This window comes from Capricornis sumatraensis, chromosome 14 (genome assembly GCF_032405125.1).
Source record: "Capricornis sumatraensis isolate serow.1 chromosome 14, serow.2, whole genome shotgun sequence".
In the NCBI taxonomy this organism is placed as follows: domain Eukaryota; kingdom Metazoa; phylum Chordata; class Mammalia; order Artiodactyla; family Bovidae; genus Capricornis; species Capricornis sumatraensis.
This window is the reverse complement of record NC_091082.1, coordinates 62,155,978-62,172,225: the sequence shown is the minus strand read 5'-3', so window position 1 is coordinate 62,172,225 and position 16,248 is coordinate 62,155,978. Positions and strand designations below refer to the sequence as shown.

At 39.0% G+C, this 16,248-nt stretch overlaps 1 protein-coding gene across 1 annotated transcript in view; it reads left to right on the top strand.

Annotated features, from left to right (window-relative positions):
* The window catches only part of SLC9C2 (solute carrier family 9 member C2 (putative)), a 101,872-nt gene that overhangs the window by 72,575 nt on the left and 13,049 nt on the right, over positions 1-16,248 (top strand). The window contains exons 19-22 of the mRNA XM_068985782.1: positions 1,059-1,207; positions 3,212-3,337; positions 9,535-9,633; positions 13,876-14,043. Of these exons, the coding sequence (XP_068841883.1) occupies positions 1,059-1,207; positions 3,212-3,337; positions 9,535-9,633; positions 13,876-14,043 (542 nt within the window). The remainder of the gene's footprint in view (positions 1-1,058; positions 1,208-3,211; positions 3,338-9,534; positions 9,634-13,875; positions 14,044-16,248) is intronic.

Here is a 16,248-nt window from a genome sequence, read left to right as displayed (position 1 = left end):
TATGAGGATCACACTTACCTTAACAAAACTGAAAAAGCATGGTCTAATGAATGAAATTGTAAATTTGGAGACAATAGGTCAGAATATTTTGTCACCGTCTCAGAAAATCCAGGACCCATTGTTTCCATTCACATATTAGGCAGGTTTTTATTTCCATGCTTTTAAAGGTTAGGGACCTAGGAGCTGCTGTCTTATGTTTTAGGTCAGTATGGAATATTACACAGTGTTCTTGATTCAGTCATGCGAAAGAGTGCCTGTTTCTGTATTGTTACTGCAACCTACTATTGAATGCTAATTATGTCAGGAATTATGTTAATGGATTTATATGCATTATTTCACTTGATCTTTATAACTACTCCATGAAGCAAATACTATTATCATCTTCATTTATAGATAATGAAACTGAGGCTTAGAAAGTTTAACTCCCCTGAGGTCCTATGGCTGGTAAGAGGTGAGCTAGATCTCACACCAGGTGAGATCTCCTTTGCTTTCTACCATGCTGTCCTTCATTTCACTGCTCAGCTTATTTCAGTTCAGAAATGACTGAGTCCCTTCCAGATGTCAGGCATTGTACTCAAGATTAGTATTACAAGGATGAAACAGATGCATTTTAAGCCTTGACTCCCAGTTCATCTCATGACTTCTCATGCTCATTGAAGAGGAAAAAATATGCGATTTGATTTCAGACAGACCCACCAGTGCAAGTCCAGGAACACTTTCAGTCATTTATTCATCCAACCAACAAGAATTACACAATATGAAGGATGAGACAAATAAGGAAGAATGATAATACTGCCACGTAATGAGTTCTATAATGAAAATATGTAGGAGATACCTTGGGGAAAAGATGAACCGGTGAAGGAAGCCTTTTTTTCAATTTTCTCATCTATAAAATGAAGATGAAAATAACTGTAGTCCTACTGGCCTCACAAGTTCTATACAAAACAGGAATGAAAAGATATTGAGCAAATGCTTTGGAAATTGTAAATGTTATGCAAATATTCATTACTATTGTGGTTATTGAATTGTTTGCTTATTGATACTTTTATTTGCTTCAGGACTCATAGAGCATGAAGGTCGTGATGTTGTCATTGCTTTGAAGACCAAGCAGGCAATCCGGAATGTGATTGCTAAAGCTCTGAAAAGCCTCACCTTCCTTTCATCAAGAGGCATTATTGATAAATATGAGAGCGTCGAGATGAATAAGGTAAGTAAGCAATTTCCCATACTACTTGATGCCTAGGGAGACTGGGAAAAGGGTGAGTCAGGACAGTTGTTAACTCTGTAATTGTTTAAGTCTTTGTAATGCCAATGGCAACTAGCGCCATTGCTACCTGGTTCCCTGTATGTCAAAACCACTTGGTTGTTCAGAACCAACCTGAGCTAGGTTTCACAAAGAAATGGAGCATTTATCATGAGGACACAGAGTATCTTACAGACCTCATGGTAACCAGACCACATGGCCAGGCCTCAGAAAGGGACTTGAGCAGTGACCTAGAAAGGTTTCAGCTTCTCCATTTCCTATCAGGGTTGCCCTCTGTGGCATCTTCTTTTGGCTCTCTCTTACAAACTCATTAGATTTTTCTGCTTCTTTATCCACTAGTGGAATATCTGCAGTCCAGTCCCAGCAGCTGTAGCAAGGAAAGTGGTAATTACATAATTTTAACATAGGTGGGAGGGGACCCACGTGTGTGTGTGTGTACATGGAGATCAGGGAGGGAAGAGTTTGAGAGGAACAGGGGAGACATCCTAAGTGGTTGGCTGATAAATGGACTTTTGAAAAATTACAAATTTGCAAAAAATTAAGACTGTAAGAGGAAAAAATATTTAATATTTGATTCTACCAGGCTATCACATCCACTGTCTAGACTGTGAATTGTGCAAATAGTCATGCTTTTTTCTCTCCTGTACAAGGGTCTATCTGCTTCATAGCATAAAGAAGAAAAATAGAAGTTCTGGTCCCACGTTCTGCCTGTGTTTCCAATGATAAGCTGTTTCTGGGTGTCACATGCTTATTCTTGTCCCTGGCACTTTTTAGCCACATACCACCTGGGCTGTGCTTCAGGACATTCTCTGAACATAGTCCTCTCTCCATGGCCCTGGAAGGGAAGTGGGCGTGGGACAGGCCAGCTTTTCCCGTTTTAATTCTGCCTCATTAGTCTCTATAAGGTCATGGCGCAGGACTAAATGGTAATATGATTTTTCCTTAGTGTCTGTCAGAGGGACGAGAAGGGCCACTTTTTAGTTTTCTTCAAGTTACACCTCTGTGCATGTTGTGTTTTTTTCTATTTTTTCCTTTATTACTTTGAAGATTGTATAAGGTTCAATTGAATGATTGATACCCATTAGTTAAATAAACAAAAGCCTTTATGAAGAGAGAGACTTGTTTTTTCCTATAGGTTTATTTAGAAAGTGAAGTGAAGTGAAGTCGCTCAGTCGTATTTACTCAGCTAAATTGGCTAGATTACCTAGCTCCTTACAAGCTGGGATTGATAATTATACCTCTTTAGCCAACAATTAGGCAATTAATTAATAGGCATTCAACAAATAACTGTTGAATGATTGATTTGTCCACAGATAGATGTTGAATACCTACTATGTCCCATGACTCTTGAGGAGACTTGGATACTTAATGAGTACAACACTGATTTCAAAGTCCATGGACACTCTTCCTCTTTTTTTCATTTAGTCATTTATCCAGGCAATCAACAAAAGTTACATATCACATATAAGTAAACATAATAATACTACAATGTAATGAGTTCCATAAGGGAGATTTGTAAGAGATATGCTGGGAATAAGGCAAGTAAGCCATTACCTCTTACTTGGGGAAGTCAGAGAAGACTTCTGAAAGGCCACAAAACTACAACCTTATCCTTCAAAACTAGAAGAATGTAGAGAAGCAACTCACTCACATGAAAAAAAATTTTGAGAGAATGTGGCAATAAATCATATAGTAATCAACAGTTAAGTTTGAGATTAAGACAGGGTAGAATACAGCTATTAATTGGATTATAAAAAGGATAAATTCAATATGAGTTAATATACCAGGGAAAATAGTAAGTGGAGAAAAAGAACAAAAAAAAAAAATTAGAGGACAATTTAAAGAAGAAAAGCTCTGCAAAACTATTTTATTTCGATTTCCTTCATTTTTACTTGTCCCTTTTCTGTTACAGGATCTAATCACCATTATTTTGATTGTTTGTTTTAGGTACTTCTTGAAAAAATAAAATCATTGAATAACTTTCCAATGGCAATCCCGCTCCCTACTCCTGACAAATATCTTCATAATATCATTTGGCTAGAAAATAAAGATGTTCTCATTGAATTCTTCAAGGTAAAGATCCTGTCTTATATTTTAGCTCATGTTCGATGACAATTATTTTTCATTCCCTAATATAAGATTAATAATAATAAAAAAACTTATCCAAGGCAAGACTCCTGTAATGGGCAGTAAAGGATAAGTCAAAATGGAGGCCCAGCAAAACCTAGAAGAGTGGATTTCATTTTGAGCCTAAAGCGCAAAGATTTTTTTTTATAATTGCTTATCTGCTTAGGATGATATGTTTTTTTAATACATTACCCAATTATTACCAGTCCTATCTTATTTTCTGATGAAAAGCCCCAGACTTCCAGATGCACACTCTGGAAAAGACTTTTTTAGGTCAAGGGTCTCATATTTAAGTTACTTTGCAGTCCAGGTAGATAATAGAAAAGTAAAACCATCTGGGTGTAATATAAACAGGGAACAGGACTGTAGTATATTGCAGAGTTCATGCTTTGTCTGAAGTCAGCTGAGTGTTCCTATAGGAATGTGTACTCTTTCAATAGATAGCTATTGAATAGCCTCTTTGAGCTAGAGAATGTTCTAGGTTTGGGGATATGGCAGTGAACAAAATAAATTCCTGCTTTCATTGACTTTATGTTATATGGATGGAGACGGACAGTGAACATACCCATGCATAAATATATAGTCTGTCAGGTGGTAACAAATGCTATATGGAGAAAAGGTGGAAAAGGAGACTATAGATAGGCAGCTATTCTATATGGATGGTTAGAGAAGATTGCTCTAGTACCTTTCCTGTGGACAGAGATCTGAAATAAGTCAGGGAGCACACCATTTCGATATCTGGGAGAAGGCAGGTGCAGTGCCCTGAGGTGGATATGCTTGCTGTGTTCAAAGTGAAGTCACTCAGTCATGTCCAACTCTTTGTGACCCCCATGGACTGTAGCCCGCCAGGCTCCTTTGTCCATGGGACTTTCCAGGCAAGAATACTGGAGTGGTTTGCCATTTCCTTCTCCAGGAGATCTTCCGAAACCAGGGATCAAACCCTGGTCTCCCTCACTGAAGGCAGACTCTTTCCTGATGGACCACCAGGGAAGCCCTGACTGCTCTATTCAAGGAACATCACAAAGGCCCCTGTGGCAGGACCAGTGCTGGAGGGAGGAGATTAAGACTAAGGATTTGTGGCAAGCTTGAGTTTGTAGAACTTTGTAGGTCATTGTTAGGACATTGGCTTTTACTCAGAATTAAGTGGAAACATGTTGAAAGGTTTTGAAGAGAGAAGTGACATGATCTAACTTACCCTTAAAAATGATCATCTGCTGATGTGTTAAGAATAGGCTGTAGGTGATCAAGGGAAAGCCAGGGCATCCAGGTAGGATGTGATTATGATAATGTAGGCAAGAGATGATAGTGACGTGGATGAGTGAAAGTGGTGAGAGGAGTTCAGACTCAATAGGTTTTGAAGAGACAGCATATAAATGTTGATGGAGTGAGTGCTAGAGAGAGAAACAATGACTTCTAGAATTTTGGCTGAAATAGAAAATAGTCTGAAAATGGATTAGCCCTTTATTTAGATGGGGAAGAGATTTATATGGGGTGGGAGATGGGCAAGAGTTTGATTCTGAATAGGTTAAATTTGAGGAGGCTATTAGACATCCAAGTGGAGCTGTTGAGTAGGCAGTTAGTTAGATACATGACTAGAATGTAGGTGGGAGGTCAAATTGGAGAAAGACATTTTGGAGTTGTCAGCATAGAGATAATATTTAAGGCCTTGAAACTTGATAATTCAAGGAATTGTTATGAACATCCAAGGGTTGAGTTGTGAGCTATGAATCAGATTGGTGGTTGCCAGAGGAGGGGAGTGGAAGCTGAGTAAATTAGACAAGTGGGTTAAAGGGTACAAACTTCCAAGTTACAAGATAGAAAATTACTAGATATACAACATGATGACTATAGTTATATAGTCATTTATGTCTAGTATATTTAAAAGCTCTAGGAGTGTAGAATCTAAAAGAATCCATTTTTGTCACATGGAAAAAATTTTTATAACTATATGAAGTGATGTATGTTAACTAAATTTACTGTGATAGTCATTTTGCAATAGGTGCATGTCAAGTCATTATGATGCTGTATACCTTAAACTTATATTGTGTGTGTGTGTGTGTGTGTGTATGTATGTGTGTGTACTCAGTCACTCAGTTGTGTCTGACTCTTCACAGCCCTATGGACTGTAGCCCGCCAGGTTCCTCTCTCCATTGTATTTTCCCTGGCAAGAATACTGGAGAGGATTGCCATTTCCTCTTTCAGGGGACCTTCCTGACCCAGGGATTGAACCTGCGTCTGCTGCATTGCAGGCGGACTCTTTACTGCTAAGTAGTTCTGTCTCAGTAAAGCTGGAAAAGAAGAATTGAGGAGTTATCCATCAAATAGGAGAAAAAAAAAAAAAAAAGAATGGTGTCCCAGAGCTAAGTGAAGAAAGTATTTCAAGAAAGAGAAAGTGATCAACTATGTCATATGAGGCTGAGAGATCACATAAGATGAAGTCTGAAAATTGACTATTAGATTTAATAATGTAAAAGTCAGTTTTTTAAAGGCGAATCCATACATCTGTATTTTTATGTGAATTTTAAAACTTGGCAACCAATTCAGAATTTTAAAGATACTGTGCAAGCCAAACAAAATATATCTGTAGACTAGATATGACTCATGGACCACCAGTTTGTGGTTTTAGTTTTAAATGGCTATTATATGAGTGAAAATCACTCAGTCATGTCTGACACTTTGCGACCCCATGGACTATACAGTCCATCCCTTCTCCAGGTGATCTTCCAACCCAGGGATCTAACCCAGGTCTCCCACGTTGCAGGTGGATTCTTTACCAGCTGAGCCACAAGGGAAGCCCAAGAATACAGGAGTGGGTAGCCTATCCCTTCTCCAGCAGATCTTCCCAATACAGGAATCGAACCGGGGTCTCCTGCATTGCAGGTGGATTCTTTACCAACTGAGCTATCAGGGGAGCCCTGATAATTATATGAATTATATCATAGTTATATGAATAGTAACTGTTTCATCAACTTGTTGAAACCTATTGGAATCAGGAAAACTCTGTGACAAAGAGTGGTGCTTGTTTTGCTGTAAATTTGGTTGTACTCTACCTTGTGATCTAGACATGGAGATATATGTCATCTGTTTAACTATAAAGGCAATGGTGCCCCACTCCAGTACTCTTGCCTGGAAAATCCCACGGATGGAGGAGCCTGGTAGGCTGCAGTCCATGGGGTAACTAGGAGTCGGACACGACTGAGCGACTTCACTTTCACTTTTGACTTTCATGCTTTGGAGAAGGAAATGGCAACCCACTCCAGTGCTGTTGCCTGGAGAATCCCAGGGACGGCGGAGCCTGGTGGGCTGCTGTCTCTGGGGTCACAGAGTCGGACACGACTGAAGCGACTTAGCAGCAGCAGCAGCAGCAGCAGCAGCAGTGTTTACTTCATGCCAGAAATTTTTGAATTTTCCTTTTGAAATTAATTTCAAATTTAATTAAATTAAGACTCCTATGGTTGAAAGTAACAAAACCCTATCTGAACTAGTTTAAGCAAGAGGGGATCTTACTAACAATATATTGCAGTGGTATACGAGAAGAAAAGGGCAGCAGGGAGTGAGATAGATAGCATCACCCACTCAAGGGACATGAATCTGAGCAAACCCTGGAAGATAATGAAGGACAGGAAAGCCTGGCATGCTGCAGTCCATGGGGTCGCAAAGAGTGAGACATGACTTAGTGACTGAACAACAGATGCTAAGAAACAGTTGACAGACTAACCCTGAACAGGGTGAGAATCAGGCCAGCTCTGGAATGTCAGTGGTAGGAATTTGTGGACTCTTCCTTTAGCACATGACTATGATGAACCAGTTCTCACTCCCAGGCTCTTTGTCCTTTAGTTCAAATTCTTGAGAGAGAAATCCAACTAGCTTAGTTTGAATCAAACGTCCAGCTTTGGGGAGTACAAGTGTGACTGTAAGAAGGGGGAAACCTAATGGGCAGGGGCTGTTGAACGTAGTCTGGGGAATAGAGGGTGGGAGGTGAGGGATGGGCTTGGACTGGGAAGAAGGTATCTAAGGGGTGTTAATTACAATCTGCATCCTCTTCAGTTTTTAAACTATCCAAGTTTAAAATTCGAATTTGGTTCTTTATAGGTAATGCTCTCACAAGTATAATTAACTGACCATCCTGCAGTGAATGGGGGAGGAATGGAAAAAACAATGGGTAGGAACTCCATAAATTAATGATTTCCATACACCTGAGATGAATCTATAACCAGGAGCACAAGCTTCCTCCACTCCTTAGCCTGCCATGCCTAAACAAAGCTGTCAGACTCTCTCTACCGCCTTTCAGACATGACTCACTCTTTTTTTTTAAAAAAAATGTTTATTTATTTATTTTTAGTGGTGCTGGGTCTTCATTGCTGTGTGGATTTTCTCTAGGTGCGGAGAGCAGGGGCTACTCTTCATTGCGGTGCTGGGGCTTCTCATTGTGGTGGCTTGTTGCGGAGCACAGGCTGTAGAGCACACGGGCTTCAGTAGTTGCTGCATGTGGGCTTGGTAGTTGCTGCTCTCCGGCTCTAAAATGGTTCACTCATTAAGTGGCCCTTTTCCTTAAGATGTTGGTTATTGGTAGCCACTTAAATCAGATTTCACTGGGGTAAAGAAAAATGTGATGAATTGGGAGCACATGAGCATTATTCTCATTAGGGTTAGCCCAGGGAATGCATGGAAAAATCCATATAGTAAACAAAAGAAACACCCCCTTATTATAGATGTTAATTTCAGTCTTGGTTTCTATCACAGCAGCAACAGTTAATTTTCACTACTTCTTCCTCCTTTCATCCTTCAACTGTTGTGGTTAATTAAAAAGGTAATAGTATATGAGGATAAGCCTAAAGACAACAATTGAAAAAAATAAAGATCTGAATAACACATAAGCTGGATAATTGGCTTTAGGCCAGCTTTAAAAAAAAATATTGTGAAGTCATCCACGTTTATTTTAACACTGTAAAATAATTCAGAAGTAAAAAGTGATATCCTTTCACTCCCCACCCTATACTAAGCGATAACTACTATGAAGGATTTAAAAATATGTTTCCTCCACATCTTTGTAAAATGCAAACGTGTCACTGTAAGTCTCCCGTTAGAAACCTTTCAGTGACCACCCCCTGGTTTTGGGAAAAGTTCAAACTTAAAAAAAAAATGTATCTGGATGTGTCAGCTTTTATGTGGCACACGAGATCCTCATTGCTTCATATGGGGTCTTTCCTTGCAGTGCACAGACTCTCTAGTTGTGGCACATGGATTATCAAGTTGTGGTGCCCGGGCTCCAGAGTGTGGACTTTTTACCGTGCATGTGAGCCCCCTGGAGACCTGGCTCCGGCTCACCTCTCCAGTCCCGCCTCCACCCAGACTCCAGGCACTTCTGCCTTTTCCTCCGTAAAGCACCAAAAAATTATACTTTGTGATTTTGTTACTATAAAGATGAATATATTAGCATTAGATGCTTTAGTATTAAGACAGTTTGCTCTACCTAAAAGTTGTCTTATTTTCTTCTGATTTTAAAAGAAACTAAAACATTGTTGTGAATCCCTAAAAGTACTGTGAACTCTGGACACTGTGCCTATTGATGCCTAATGGATAACTCCACCCTGGTCTCCATCCCTCCCTGGCCTGAGATATATTGAATCTTCTGTGTTACCCCACAGTGCAGTTATTCTGTTTGCTAATGGGTCTTTGCATGAACTGAATCCTCTGCCCTGAATGGTCTTCAGCTCATGGTATCCTGGCTATCTTGTTGCTCTTCCTTCAGATCTCAGTTTAGCTGTTCCTTCCCTAGACACCCAAGTCAGGGTTCCTGTGGCCTTTCTGAATTTGTTTCCCAGAGTGCCCTGCCCCTGTCTCCTTGACCAGAATTATTATACTTTATTGTAAACATTTATCCAACCTAGCATTTATTGGGTGTTTCTGCCAGTCACTCTGCTAGGTCCAAAGCACAAAGTCTGCAGTTTGCTTGCTTGTCCCCTTTTTCCCTAAAAGTTAATGAGGTCTGTCAAAACATTATAACTCATTAACAAATCAAAGAATATAGTTTGTTTTTTATGCTACTTTTTAGCTTTAAAATCTTATTTCTCTTTAGAGAAGTAGATTATGAAGACTTGTGTTGATTCTTTTTCATTCCTTTCCTGTTTCTTTTCTTTCAGGAAAGAGCTAAACTTGCCTATTTTGACTATGGAGATGTCATTTGTAAAGAAGGTGAAATGCCACAAGGAATCTACTTGATTATTTCAGGAATGGCAATCGTAAGGAACTATTTATTCTTTACTAAAAATATATCTTGAAAGTCGTAATTATCACATAAGGAGAAATTTAGGAATCAAGAAAATTTCAAATTTTTAACATAATTTCTTTTCCAAATGAAACCACTTCTGTTTGGCGCTAACACAACTGCTGAGAGATAATTATAACACCCACCATCTGAAAGGTGCTTCCCATCTTACAGAATGCTTTCATAATTATTACTTATTCTTCACAACAATCCTGGCAGGAACAGTCTTTTCTGTGCTGGTCATATAAGGAACCCAGTACTTGGAGTGGTTGGGTTACTCATCTAAAGGAAATTAGAGTCAAGGTTGAGGAAATAGACCACAGTGTCACATTCTCCCAGAGGTCAAATAGGGATGAAGAGCATACCATTTTTAACTAATAGGAGGTTTTTGTTGTCAGTAAGAGTGATAGGGACAAGAATCCTTTAGAAACTGAATACCAGTAGCTGGATCCATAGGTGAGCCCCAGATATGACCAACATAATTTCTAGATCCTATATGACAGTTACAAGTGACAAACCCTTATTATTAGTGCAAATAATATATTTGGCTTTATATTTTTAGAATGAGTGTTTCAGACCTTAAAAAAGCCAAAATTAATCATGGAAAGAAACTATAATTATAAATACTAACTAGCACTTACTAAGTGTCTGGCACTTTTCATTCATTCATTTACTCATTCATTCAACAAATATTTACTTCATTGCTATTATGCAGTAGGCACATTCATTCTAGGCATAGAACTGAGAAAACACAAAAAAGCCCTGTCTTCTTAGAAGTTAATTTCTTGTAGAAGCATAGAAGGAGATGGAACAATGGACAAAATACCTAAGTTAAATATGTAGTATGTTAGCAGTGATCAAGAGTTGAAGAGGCTAGTTGTGACATTTAAAAAGATGATCGATCAAGATTTGTATGGAAATACAAAAAACCTCGAATAGCCAAAGCAATCTTGAGAAAGAAGAATGGAACTGGAGGAATCAACTTGCCTGACTTCAGGCTCTACTACAAAGCCACAGTCATCGAGACAGTATGGTACTGGCACAAAGACAGAAATATAGATCAATGGAACAAAACAGAAAGCCCAGAGATAAATCCACACACATATGGACACCTTATCTTTGACAAAAGAGGCAAGAATATACAATGGAGTAAAGACCATCTCTTTAACAAGTGGTGCTGGGAAAACTGGTCAACCACTTGTAAAAAAATGAAACTAGATCACTTTCTAACACCGCACACGAAAATAAACTCAAAATGGATTAAAGATCTAAATGTAAGACCAGAAACTATAAAACTCCTAGAGGAGAACATAGGCAAAACACTCTCCGACATAAATCACAGCAGGATCCTCTATGATTCACCTCCCAGAATTCTGGAAATAAAAGCAAAAATAAACAAATGGGATCTAATTAAAATTAAAAGCTTCTGCACAACAAAGGAAACTATAAGCAAGGTGAAAAGACAGCCTTCTGAATAGGAGAAAATAATAGCAAATTAAACAACTGACAAACAACTAATCTCAAAAATATACAAGCAACTTATGCAACTCAATTCCAGAAAAATAAACGACCCAATCAAAAAATGGGCCAAAGAACTAAATAGACATTTCTCCAAAGAAGACATACGGATGGCTAACAAACACATGAAAAGATGCTTAACATCACTCATTATTAGAGAAATGCAAATCAAAACCACTATGAGGTACCACTTCACACCAATCAGAATGTCTGGGATCCAAAAATCTGCAAGCAATAAATGCTGGAGAGGGTGTGGAGAAAAGGGAACCCTCCTACACTGTTGGTGGGAATGCAAACTAGTACAACCACTATAGAAAACAGTGTGGAGATTCCTTAAAAGATTGCAAATAGAACTACCTTATGACCCAGCAATCCCACTGCTGGGCATACACACTGAGGAAACCAGAATTGAAAGAGACACATGTACCCCAATGTTCATCGCAGCACTGTTTATAATAGCCAGGACATGGAAACAATCTAGATGTCCATCAGCAGATGAATGGATAAGAAAGCTGTGGTACATATACACAATGGAGTATTACTCAGCCATTAAAAAGAATACATTTGAATCAGTTCTGATGAGATGGATGAAACTGGAGCCGATTATACAGAGTGAAGTGAGCCAGAAAGAAAAACACCAATACAGTATACTAACACATATATATGGAATATAGAAAGATGGCAACGATGACCCTGTATGCAAGACAGCAAAAAAGACACAGATGTGTATAGTGGAATTTTGGACTCAGAGGGAGAGGGTGGGATGATTTGGGAGAATGGCATTGAAACATGTATACTATCATGTAAGAATCGAATCACCAGTCTATGTCCGATGCAGGATACAGCATGCTTGGGGCTGGTGCATGGGGATGACCCAGAGGGATGTTGTGGGGAGGGAGGTGGGAGGGGGGTTCATGTTTGGGATCGCATGTACACCCGTGGTGGATTCATGTCAATGTATGGCAAAACCAATACAGTATTGTAAAGTAAAATAAAGTAAAAATAAAAATTAAAAAAAAAAAAGAAAAAAAGAAAGTGAAAGAGGAGAGTGAAAAATCTGGCTTAAAGCTCAACATTCAGGAAACGAATATCATGGCATCAAAAAAAAAAATAGAAGGAGCTTCATTGCCATTAAAAATGTTTGGTAAAAGTTTCTTAAGCATAAATGACACCATTAATAAAGTGAAAATACAAGCCATAAAAAAAAAAAAAAGATGATCGAGAATGGCAATATGTTATGACATTTTGTCCTTCTATTAACCTCATGAGAAAACTGATGGACAGAGAAATCAATTCATTTGTCCCTCTCCAGTCTTGATGACTACTTCCTTTTCTACTTTGAGGGCTCATGTGATTACATTGGAGTCCACAGGATAATCCAGAATCATCTCTTTAAGTTTAGCTGATTAGTAACCCTAATTCTATCTGCAAAATCCCTTCACAGTAGTTCATAGATCAATGTTTGATTGAATAACAAAAAGATAGAAACCTTGGAAGGCCTTCTTTAAAATTCTGCTTGCCACAGATGTAATCATCTTTCTTTGGTTTGTAAAAAGCAGAACCATTCTTTTTTACTGTTAAGTCCCCTACATACAGACCTTCAAGTTGCAAACTTTCAAAGATACAAGTATGTCCCTGTATGCCAGCTGTACTGCTCTACTTTTCAATATACTGCACTGTAAGCTTAAAAATATTTTATTTTTTGTGTTTGTTTTTATGTGTTATTTGTGTGAAAAGTATTATAAACCTATTACAGTATAGTACTATATAGCCAATTGTGTTAGTTGGGCACCTAGGTTAACTTTGTTGGACTTACAAACATATTGGACTTAAGAACACACTTTCAGAACGGAACTTGTTTGTGTGTAGGGGACTTGTACTCAAAAGGCTTTTGGACTTCATTAAAAATTAAATTTAAAAATGTCAGAGTTCTTTGGAAGCATGAGTGCCTCTACAAGTTTGAATGGTGGAACTCACTAGGAGAGGGTACAACTTTCACAGCAATTCCTTCAGTGATGTTTTTCCATTTCTTGCGTCTTGGGCAATAGGCTTCCTCTTTGGCACTGACAACTAAACTTTCTGGAAAGTTCTGTAATCCTTCTGGTTAATTCTTGCATCTTCCTCCTGAAATCTGATGACTTTCTTTTACACCACCCATGCCTACCAGTTCTTTTCCTGAAGTAGCTCAACCATCCTGTGTTCATTCTAAAACCTTTTTCTGCTAATGTCTCATGGTAATTATTCTTAAGCATCTTAAGGGAGGCAAGATTTCTGCTGAAATTATGACTTGGCTTGGGGTCATATTCATGGATGAAATCTGGCTTATGCATCTATGCAATCAAAAATTTTTTCCACCTGAGGCACTAGCCCATTATGCTAAGAATATCTAATAGACTTAGAGTGGGTACTTGCATTTAGTGGCAGACTGCTATGACTACTTTTGGTAGAATTTTTATATAAGGAAGGTAAATAGGGGTCATCTGTAAAGCTGTAAGATTTGAAACAGTCTCAGCCTGGAGAGTGGAAATGTGAAAGAAATGATTTTTGGAAGCCCAGTTCCTCCTTCCCATCTGAAAGTATTCATAAAGAATCTTTTCCTTCTATTGTAATAGTTGCAAGAAACACTGGGAGCTCCTAGGGTTTGGTCAAGGGCTCCTGATTTTGTATTTCCCTTGGCTCAATTATTTCTCCATTGCAGTTGGAGAGTTCACCTCCTACTTTTGGAATAGACAGGAGCCTAAGACCTGACAGAGAGTCCACAACTAGGTTTACAGAGTACTGTACCAGTGGAGACATAATTGGAGAATTGAGCTGTCTGCTTAAGCGTGAAATTGAATATACTGTCATCTGTGAAACCATTTTGCAGGTAAGCACCTGGTGCTGTCTATACTGTGGGTGTTATTTCTTCCTCAAGTTAGTAAGGAGTGCCAGCACTTTTTTGGGGGCGGGGGAGGGTTCTATTATCTTAGTCAACCCAACCAGCTATTGTGAAGCAGGTAGCTGAGAAAGGCCAATTTGATGTTTCACATCCACTATGGTGTCTGGAGGGAGATTTTTTTTTTTTAAAACAGTTAAATTTATTTATTTTTAATTGAAGAATAATTGCTTTACGGTATTGTGTTGGTTTCTGCCAAACATCAACATGAATTAGCCATACCTATACCTGTGTCCCCTCCCTCTTGAACTGGAGGCAGATATTTTAACCAAAGAGTCTTTGCCACTTTTTTTAATTAGAAGAGAAAATATCTAACGTCTGATGTTATAAAGATAAGATGCCTGGCATGTTTAGGTGCTCCATAAATGGCTACCATTATGGGAGTAGTGTTTTTAAAGAATACTTGTGTTTCAAATCTTTCTTCCATTTTTCACTTGCTAAGTAAGAATTTTATTTAACAAATAAGTGGGGTAGCTGTGGGCAATTCAAATAGAAATTAGTGAAAGTTCCTGCTACTGCTACTGCTAAGTCACTTCAGTCGTTTCCGACTCTGTGTGATCCCATAGACGGCAGCCCACCAGGCTCCCCCATCCCTGGGATTCTCCAGGCAAGAACACGACTGGGTTGCCATTTCCTTCTCCAATGCATGAAAGTGAAAAGTGAAAGTGAACTCGCTAAGTCGTGTCTGACTGTTAGCAACCCCATGGACTACAGACTACCAGTCTCCTCCATCCATGGGATTTTCCAGGCAAGAGTACTGGAGTGGGTTGCCATTGCCTTCTCCAAGTGAAAGTTCCTACTTACAAAGAATTCTCAAGCTTTGGGGACTGTTAAATGCAATGGAGCAAAGTGCAGAGTCTTAGGATTGTGACAGACAGAAAGGAGTGTTACTTTGTCAGTTTCATACCATTTCACTTTTGGAAGAGAAGAGAAAACATGAATGTATTCACAAGGCTGAATTGAATTTGCTGAAGTTCAGGTAGCTTGAATTCTGAGAGTCGTCTTCCTTGTTTGGATTGGCACTTTGCTCTGAAAGCAAATACTATGAATAAGTGCACGTTACCTACTGTGGCAATAAAAATAAATAAGTTTATGTGGCTTAGTTCCATAATCTTGGGCTCATGATTATTCTCAGTTCAGTTCATTTCATTTCAGTCTTTCAGTCATGTCCGACTCTTTGCGACCCCATGAACTGCAGCACGCCAGGCCTCCCTGTCCATCATCAACTCCCGGAGTTTACCCAAACTCATGTCCATTGAGTTGGTGATGCCATCCAACCATCTCATCCTCTGTTATCCCCTTCTCCTCCTGCCCTCAATCTTTCCCAGCATCAGGGTCTTTTCAAATGAGTCAGCTCTTTGCATCAGGTGGCCAAAGTATTGGAGTTTCAGCTTCAACATCAGACCCTCTAATGAACACCCAGGACTGATCTCCTTTAGGATAGACTGGTTGGATCTCCTTGCAGTCCAAAGGGCTTTAAAGAGTCTTCTCCAGCACCACAGTTCAAAAGCATCAATTCTTTGGCCTCCAACTTTCTTTATAGTCCAACTCTCATATCCATACATGACCACTAGAAAAATCATAGCCTTGACTAGATAGACCTTTGTTGACAAAGTAATGTCTCTGCTTTTTAATATGCTGTCTAGGTTGGTCATAACTTTCCTTCCAAGGAAGCCCCCCAAAATAAAGTCTGACACTGTCTCCACTGATTCCCCATCTATTTGCCATGAAGTGATGGGACCGGATGCCATGATCTTAGTTTTCTGAATGTTGAGCTTTAAGCCAACTTTTTCACTCTCCTCTTTCACTTTCATCAATTCCTGCCAATAGGGTGGTGTCATCTGCATATCTGAGGTTATTGATATTTCTCCCAGAAATCTTGATTCCAGCTTGTGCTTCTTCCAGCCCAGCATTTCTTATGATGTACTCTGCATAGAAGTTAAATAAGCAGGGTGACAACATACAGCCTTGAGTACTCCTTTTCCTATTTGGAACCAGTCTGTTGTTCCATGTCCAGTTCTAACTGTTGCTTCCTGACCTGTATACAGGTTTCTCAAGAGGCAGGTCAGGTGGTCTGGTATTCCCATCTCTTTCATAATTTTCCATAGTTTATTGTGATCCACACAGTCAAAGGCT